This window comes from Myzus persicae, unplaced genomic scaffold (genome assembly GCF_001856785.1).
Source record: "Myzus persicae strain clone G006 unplaced genomic scaffold, MPER_G0061.0, whole genome shotgun sequence".
Lineage (NCBI taxonomy): Eukaryota > Metazoa > Arthropoda > Insecta > Hemiptera > Aphididae > Myzus > Myzus persicae.
In genome coordinates, this window is record NW_019104427.1 from 4,611 (window position 1) to 13,952 (window position 9,342).

Below are 9,342 nucleotides of genomic sequence, written 5' to 3' on the forward strand. Positions count from 1 at the left end.
CAGAGGGAAGGTTTCAAATTGTGTATCAAATATCAAATACGTATAAGTACCTTTTCATGCCCACTACACGGCGAAATGCGGATATCCACGAATAGCGAATATTTGTCAAATAAAAATAAAAAGTAATTACCAAAATAGATAATCGTGTGACGTATATTGATAACATTAAGTTATTCATCGATATCGCTCTCTCTGCAGTTGTCAACCATATTATATCCGTCATTATAAAAATATTAAATTATTTCGTCATAACACCTCAAATCTGAATTTGTTCAACTTTACAAGATAGCAAAAAATTCGGTTTCGGTTTATAGATTATGATAGATTTAATGGTCAATTTAACAATTTTTCTTAAATTAAGTACTTATTTTGTGATTCAAACTGCAAAACAAAAAAAAAAAATTAAATAAACTGTCAAAATATTTGAGCTAATGTAGCCCAACTTCATAATTCATATAATTCAAACTACCTAGTACTTACTACACAAGCTAACTCAATAGAACACTGTGTCTATATATCATTCGATAACACAACACATCAGGTAGTTTAAGCCTGCAGGCTGGGCAGTGGGCATCAACACTTTAATAAGTTAAAGTTAAGTTAAACTTAATTAGTTTATTAAATTACTTAATTTTGTTTATGATTATTAACTTAATTATTAACTTTAGGAGCTTTTGAATTAACTTTTAATTAATTTTATGTTTAAAAAAAGTTAAGTTAATTTCAATTTTAATTATTATGTAATATGTTTTAAAATTCGTATATAATATTAAATACTCACCTATATTATGAAATTACGAATATTATCAATGTCCGTTATTTTTCGGCATCGTCGCCGTTATTTGATACTTATAATTTTTTTTTTTAATATTTAATTATATGTATTGTGTGCCTACAGGGGAATTTTAGACTTTTAGCCATGGGCGCCCATTGGGGGGGGGGCAAGACGGGGCACTTGCCCCCCCTAGAAAAAAATATTATGAACTTGTAGCTCAATAAATATTACCACAATATTACCTTATTACCGAAATTTTTCATTTTGACCCCCTCCCCCTAAAATGTTACCTATGGGTGCCCATGCTTTTAGCTATATAAAATATATTTTATTATATTTATACAATTTAAATGTATAATTTAAAGTAATGCTTATAATGCTTTTTTTTATTATTATAAAATTGAAAACAATGAACAATTAATAGGTACTTGGGAATATTTGCAGAAAGACAATAAAAACAATTTCAAATGTGCATATGTTACAGGCAATGTGTACATTAGTACAATTTCCTAATGGTAAATACTGTCTGCTCGTTGTAAGACAGAATAAAAAAGGCCATCGACAAAAAATTAAAACATACTAAACGCGACTTCAACAATATTTTAATAGGTAACATCATAAATAAATTTGTGTTTTTGTTTATATTGCGGTTTGGTTTATAATATATTTTAATTTATAAATTTATAATAAAACGTTTGAAGTTATGAAACAATTAAATGTCTGTAGAAACAGATCAAGAGCATTATACAATAATCTATATACATTATACGGTAATGCACTGTTTCTACATACCACCGAAAGTGGAGTTTCATTACACGTCAAATATTCGATTTTGTATATTATTGATGAAGGATTACGGTGTCCAGGACAATAAAGCTGAAATTATGATTTTTTGAGATGCAACCCTACAGTAAATCCCATAACTACCTGCCGGATGGTCGTCCTAGAGATTTAGGATATTTTTTAATGCAATTCCCAGATAGCTGAGAGCTACCCAAATGCAACCATACCATTTGCAGAGCTCTAAGTACATATATAAGTATATATATATATATATATATATATACACATCATATTTTTGCCGTAGGGTGCCGACACTTGGTCGAACGACTACCTGACCGAAAATCATAATATTTAGCTTATTGTGTTCCGCCACAATACAATTATAGATTATCTATAAATCTATAATAGATATCGATTTATACCTACCCGTAGGTATCCATGATTTGCCTAATGCAAATTGATTTACAATGCAATTCGTACGAAGATAAGTGGTGTTAAGTGATGAACCACACTGGTGTTGTACCGACGAAGATATTAGATAATATGCGGTGTCATGAATTTATGATTTAAGATTCCAAGCGGAGCGATATGCATAATGCATGTATTATTGATTTTACAAAAATTATGAGTGATGTTTTTTTACGTGCATTTGTATTGTGTACATAATAAGTAGTCGAAATAATCCTAAAATAATTAATAAATAAATTTTAAACAATATTTTTTTTTTGTATAATTGCAATTATTTAGCAGAAGATTGGGGGAAACAACTAACAAGTGGCAAATCACAGAGATTCAGATTTCATATCAGGAATTGTGATATTGTACGTCTTTACGATTATATGTATTTTAATGCTAATAATCGCGATATTTTCATAACATTTAAAGGATTTATGTCAAAATATTATTAGAAACGACTTTTACGACTTTTGCTGAGCTGCCTTCACGGTCTTTCTCGGAAAAGAAAAATACAGAAACAACACGACGTGCGACGCCGTAAACGGGGAACTGCATCCCCACAAACTGCACTACTTACGACGACCCAAAGGAACGGGTTAATAAACCAGTAGGTTACGACTCCATTTTTCAAAACTGTTCAAGAAACGCAAAAAACCTCCGGAACTATCTGGTCTTTCAACCGAAAAAAAACCATTCAATTATATTATTATTAGTTATTACCTACATTATATACTATCCTATACGAGTAGTCGACTCTTTTTTTGCACAGATATACTAGCCAAATTTTTCTTAATTAAAAATGGAAAGGTAAAATGTGCAAATTTCATTTCTCAAAATTTTTCAAGAAACAAAAAAAACTCCAGAATTATCTCGTTTTCGAACGAGGAAAAAACCATGGTTACATGTCTGCAGACAACCCCCAGTTACATTATTACAGTTATATAATATTTCCTACACATGTGATCGGATTTGCCTCGTTCTTTTACAGATAAACTCGTAATTTTTTGCTCTATAAAATTCTATTAAACCCCGATTTTGACTAAAATTGGAGCAGTCCGGTTCTTGCACGGACCCCTTCATATTTAAAAAGGGCGAAGGAGTCAGCTGCCGAAAATCCGGCCCTGTGTTCATTATGTTGCGTGTATAAAAATATTATGTAATATACGTTACGTTTGCAGCAGTGCTCCGAAAATTTGCGTACTTGGTGACCAGCTCCACCTTGCCGACGAGCCACTCGACCGGCTATTTTCGGCTCCTGTCTCCTGAGTTCTGATACTGCAGGCGAAAGCTGAAGGCGCTCCATTAGCCGATCTCCGGAGAACCATCATATCGTCATTCGTCAAAGGAGTTTCAGGACGCTTCGGTCGTCTTGCATCAGTAATAGCCTTAATATGGCTGTTCTGCGCCCTCTCGTCCGATCGGAGTCATGACGTTTCACAGCCACCGTCACAAAAAATCAACTGCGACGACGACAGCGTTAACAACTCTGTCCGGGAGGAGTCAATATAATCGGGGAGATAATCACCTGTCCGCCAGTCGTCCAAAAAACCGATATCACTATTCAGTATTCGTCCTGATTTCGGCCGTATCGCCACCATCAATCATCATGTACCAAAACTGTTCCGAATATATGTAAATCAGCAGGTTGAATCGATTAAATTTTAAAAAAAAACGGTAGTCGTCTTCCCATTAGTCTGATTATTGCGTATTGTGTAATGAACAAACGTATCTATTGTTATATTATATTTGTTTTATTTATATTATCAATACACCACAAATCCATGGTTATTGCCGTCGCGTCACTGTTTTTGTGTTTGTTGGCAATTACCACGGATAAATTAAAGTACTAGATAATAATAATAATAATAATATAAATTATCGATATTATCATCCATTGTTGTAATTTTATTAAGTACCTATCCATAAATGGCAAAGCCAAATCCTGACTTTAAGCACATTTAGGTATTTTAAATACGTTTTAAGGGCATTATCGTTTCACTATTTTCAGAGTCACTAACGAATAATGTACCTGTTCGAACACGGAACAGTTGTCGCGCCGCGCAAGCTCAAAACCGGTTTGTCTCGCCGCGCTGCCGGCGTTGAAGCTCTACAGTCTATAGCAGAGATGGTGAACTTATGACACTCGCACACTATTTTAGTGGCATACACGAATGTGTAAAAGTTTGATAATATTAAAGTTTTTGAAAAATAAATTGAAGGGTTAACGAACTAGTTGACACGCATTGAAAACAAAATCCAACCAACATTTTTATTTGACACGCTAGTACCTACAAAAAGGTTCTCGCCATCTCTGGTCTATAGTATCCTCCGTCCCCTACTTACAGCCGCTGGTCGTCGCCGTTCGCAAATACGGTCGAGCTTGGGTCGTTCTGTTTTTTGTGGGCGGTCGAGTTGGGCGACAAAAGAGTTTAAAAAAAAATCGAAAATCTTGGGTTGGGTGGTAAAGTGCATTTGTTCCATAATTTTTGTTATTATATTAAATATAGTAATGGTGATTATAAGCCTCCTGTAGAAAATTCTGGTCCAAATGTAGCCATGGCCGTATTTAAAAATTACACGCCCGAGGCACTTATAAAATTCCTACACTCTTTTTGTGACAGGGAGGGGGTAGATTTTCAGAAATAAAAATACAAAATAGTAAATATACAAAAATTATAAAACTTTACTTGTATTTTAAATACAAAATAAATAATGGAACAAATTCACTTTACTTCCCTTGCTTCTTTCTGTTTTTTTACTATAAACATATAATTGAACGAGTTAAAAACGATTGTGCAAAAATCATTATTTTGAGAGTTATGTTCTTTCAAAGTTTGTGACTGTTTGTTTTTACGCATTCTTACTTTAATTAGTTTTTACTTTATTTAAGACATATTTTAAGTAATACAAGATATAATTGTTAAGAACCTAATTTAAGAACTATTTAAATATCAATTTTAATACAAATAAATAAAGTTTGATAATTGTCTCTGTATTAAATAATTTTATTAAACAAGAAAAATATATTCTTTTGTCTCTATAACTTTTTCAGTTGTATATACAACTGTAACATTTATTTATTTTTTGATCACGTAGGTACTTTTAACCTAACCTTAAACGGCGCAGCACAACATGCGCCGGACGAATTTTTTCGTCCGGCTCCAAATTGTGCGACGCCGTTTGGGATGTGTAGGCTCGCTGGCCAACAACTCCTGACGAGTGACGTCACTACATTTGTCATGCGTTTCGGGTTCTGGTTGGTCCATCGGTGAACAACGTAGGAGGATGTTCGGTGCTGAGGACCACCGACAGCCACCGAATTCGCTTGTCTTCAGGACGCCAGTCGATGTTACCCAAAGTTCCGGCTCAGACGTACACGAAGTCGTGTCAACTCTGTCCGGTGGATCCACAACGGGGGAACTAATGGCATCGTCGACCAGCGACATGTGTTGACGGAACGTTTGTCCAGTGCCGGGTTAAGGGGGGGGGGGGGCAAAGGGGGCAGTTGCCCCGGGCGGCAATTTTTTAGGGGCGGCAAATTCTTAACGGTGAAAACGAAAGTTTTGAATTCTTCTAATGTATTTTAATTTTTAGCAAGAATTATTATTCATTGAAAAATGTGTACAACAAATAATAACAGTAATATTATATTAGATATTTATATCGAATCGCCTACCACAGAATTATTAAGTGAGCGTTCAGCGTATTATTATTATTTTATTAGTAAAATAGAAAAATCATATTATTATCATAGCCCTCGCTCCCTTGGACCGACGGCGACGCGGCGACGCATTTCTATTTTTGTTCATATTATCATATTATTTTCGAGTAGAAATATTGTACACAATAATATTATGTTATATTTACATACAGCAGTAAACATAGTCGTGTTTGTTTCATACCCGTATGGCTATATTATAGGCTAGGTTATCTGTTCGTCTTTCGAGTCTCGTAGTAGTAGTCAGTAGAACGTACTCGTAGTCTCATCAACTGTCAAGTCATATTTATTTAAAATTAAAAGAACGGGATTAATATTTCCTAATAACAGTTTTTTATCAAAAAATATGAGTGGAAAACGCATAAAGTTAAGTGGTGCTGAATATCGCAAAAGAGCTGAAGAAAAAAATAAAAAAGTCAAACTTATTATTTCTCAGACGCCTAAAATTCAAAGTTTATTCAAAAAGGTAAGACCTTACGTATTTAATAATATTATATTGTAGAGTTTACTTACCTATTTATTAAAGAATACTGAAGAATATAAAATATGAATAGTCGCGATTAATATTTATGCTAAGGTTTTTAAAACGAATTTATAATTAATTTTAAATACTTCAGACTACGATTGTATTTTATTAGATAACATTTTTCTATTGACTATTTTATATAAATGATGGATCAGCATTATTTAACATAATATTATGCAATAATTTTTATTAACTGTTGTATACTTGTATCCAATTATCCAAATCCAATGTTTTAAAGTTTTTTTTTTTTTATTTATGCTATAATAACTTTATTATTACTTTGATTATTTAAAATATTTTTTTTAATTTTGACATTAATGAAATATTGTTGTTAAATAGTTAAAATATAGTTTGCTAATCTGCAGAATGTAAGTTTTTATTCGTTTTTTTCGGTTTTGATTTGCCGATAAATTTATTCAATCATATCTACATATTTTAAGAATGATGTTTTATGTTTTTATTTTACAGAATAAAATATTCTGTATTTTTTGTTAACCTAACCTAACCTTAAATTGATTTACCCATGGATTGTGAAATTTAAATTAGGTACTAAAATATGATCTTTTAAAACTTCCAGAAACCCGATTCTGATGAATTAATTGAAAAATCGTTAAGAACCGACGACGAAACTCTAAAATCGTTAAAACTCAATTCTGATGAACAAGTTGAAAAATTGTTAAAAACCGATGACGATACTTTAAAATCTGACATTAAATTAATTTGTAAAACTACCAATGTTCCAATTTGTCCATCACAAGATCCAGCCTTATGGGAAATAAATTCTGATATGATTGATTATTTTATTCGTAACCCAGTCGTATCAAATCCTAAAATAATTAATTTTGATAATACTATTCGTAAATGTGGTGAATTTAATAGGAAGTTACCGCGTGATATTTTCAAAAGGAAACTTTTGAATGGTGAAATCAAAGATAGACAATGGTTACTATACTCAACTTCAAAAAATGCACTATTTTGTTTTTACTGCCTTCTATTTTCTAATAAAAAAACACAGTTTAGTTCCACCGATTCAGGATTTACTGATTGGAAAAAATGTTTCGAAAAAGTTGAACAACACGAAAAGAATTTGATGCATAATGAATCTATTCGCATATGGTTCTCAAGACGTAAAATAACTACAGGTATTGATGTTGAGTTAAAAATTGAACTTGAAAAAAGAGAACTTTATTGGAGAAGTATAATTCACCGTTTAATTGAAACCGTTATATTTTTATCAGGCAGAGGTCTTGCATTTCGAGGCAATAATGAGACGCTGGGTTCTAAAAATAATGGCAATTATCTCGGTTGTTTAGAATTAATTGCGAAATTCGATCCATTAATGTCCAAACAACTTGACGAGTACGGTAATAAAGGCCGTGGAAATGTCTCATATCTGTCCCACACTATTTGCGATGAGTTAATAACACTTATGAACAAATCTGTACTTTGTAATATTGTAAATGAAGTAACGGCAGCTAAATATTTCTCGTTAATCGTAGATTCTACTCCCGATATCACAAAATTAGATCAATTAACAATTGCTATTAGATACGTTAATTTAGATGGGACTGCAGTAGAACGATTTTTATGTTTTATTCCATCGGTTGGACATAAAAGTAAAGAAATGGAAGTCGCAATATTAACGAAATTAACTGAATTAAATATCAACATAAATTATTGTCGTGGACAATCCTACGATAATGCCAGAAATATGTCCGGTATGTATAATGGTTTGCAAGCCCGAATCAAAGAAAAATCAAAAAATGCAATTTTTAGCCCATGTTCAGCACATTCGTTAAATTTGGTTGGTTGTCATGCTGCTGATGTAACTAAGGAAGGTTATAACTTTTTTTCACTTGCCCAAAATATCTATGTATTTTTTTCTGCATCGACATGGCGGTGGGAACAACTTTTAATAAGTTTGAAAAATATACCAAACTCAATGTTTATAAAAAACTTATGCCCAACGAGATGGTCATCAAGATTTAGTGTTTGTAAGAGTTTGAAAATTGGGTTTAAAGGAGTGTTAAATTCATTGAAATCTATAGCTTTGAATTTGGATCAGAAAGCTGCTATAAGACATGAAGCAGAATCCATGTATAAAAAAATTGACACGCTCGAGTTCTCATTTATGATAGTTCTATGGACGCCAATATTAGAAAGATTCGACGCAACAAGTAAAAATTTACAAAGTGTTAATATTGATTTATCTTGTGTTGTGAAATTGTATGAATCTCTAGAAATGTATGTACAAGATATAAGAAATAGATTCGATAATTTATTAGTCGAAGCAAAGCAAATTAGTGGGCATGAAATCTTTTCTTTTGAAGAAAAAAGAAATAAACGAAAAAAATGTTTTCATGATGATCTCGATGTTCAAGACACAATATTTCACGGACAAGAGAAATTCAAAAATGAAACATTTTTACCAATTTGTGACACAATTATTTTATGTTTAAATGAAAGAAAAATGGCATATATTGAGATAAATAAGATATTTGGGTTTTTTTTAAATATGGAGGAAATTGACAATGAAATTTTACGCGAAAAATCAAAACAATTAGTAGCTATCTATAGTGAAGATTTAGAACCTGACCTCGAGAATGAGATCATTCAATTTAAAACTATAGTAAAACATTTTTCTGCAGAAGAAAAATCATCTATGCACAGTTTGCTTGAAGCATTAACAACATCAAAGTTAAACGATTCATTTCCTAATGTGGAAATAGCTTTAAAACTGTTAGTATCCATACCATGCTCAAACGCTAGCGGAGAGAGATCATTCTCCGTTTTAAAAAGAGTGAAGAACTACCAAAGAACATCATTATCTGATGAAAAGATGTCATCGTTGGCTCTAATGAATATTGAGAATTGTGTCCTACAAAGTATGGATTGGAATGATTTTGTTAAAAAATTTGCTGCACAGAAAGCTAGAAAAAAGTTGTAAATTTCAATTTGTGTTTAAATGTTTACACTTAGTACTAATATAGTTCTATGATACTAAAACTACTGATTTTACGATATGCTTATAAATATATATAAATTAAACAATTTTAACCCTGTTGTTATGTACGTTATTTTTTT

General features: G+C 32.0%; 1 protein-coding gene across 1 annotated transcript; it reads left to right on the forward strand.

Annotated features, from left to right (window-relative positions):
- The first annotated feature begins 5,884 nt into the window (after positions 1 to 5,884).
- Positions 5,885 to 9,342, forward strand: LOC111042092 (zinc finger MYM-type protein 1-like). The gene is made up of 2 exons (XM_022326579.1): positions 5,885 to 6,198; positions 6,836 to 9,342. The coding sequence occupies exons 1-2, from the start codon at positions 6,079 to 6,081 to the stop codon at positions 9,203 to 9,205; spliced, it is 2,490 nt and encodes an 829-aa protein (XP_022182271.1). The 5' UTR covers positions 5,885 to 6,078; the 3' UTR covers positions 9,206 to 9,342.

Coding starts and splice junctions, on each gene's coding strand:
- LOC111042092 (XM_022326579.1), top strand. CDS start 6,079: ATGAGTGGAAAACGCATAAAGTTAAGTGGTGCTGAATATCGCAAAAGA. Junction 6,199..6,835: donor TTCAAAGTTTATTCAAAAAG/GTAAGACCTTAC, acceptor TAAAACTTCCAG/AAACCCGATTCTGATGAATT.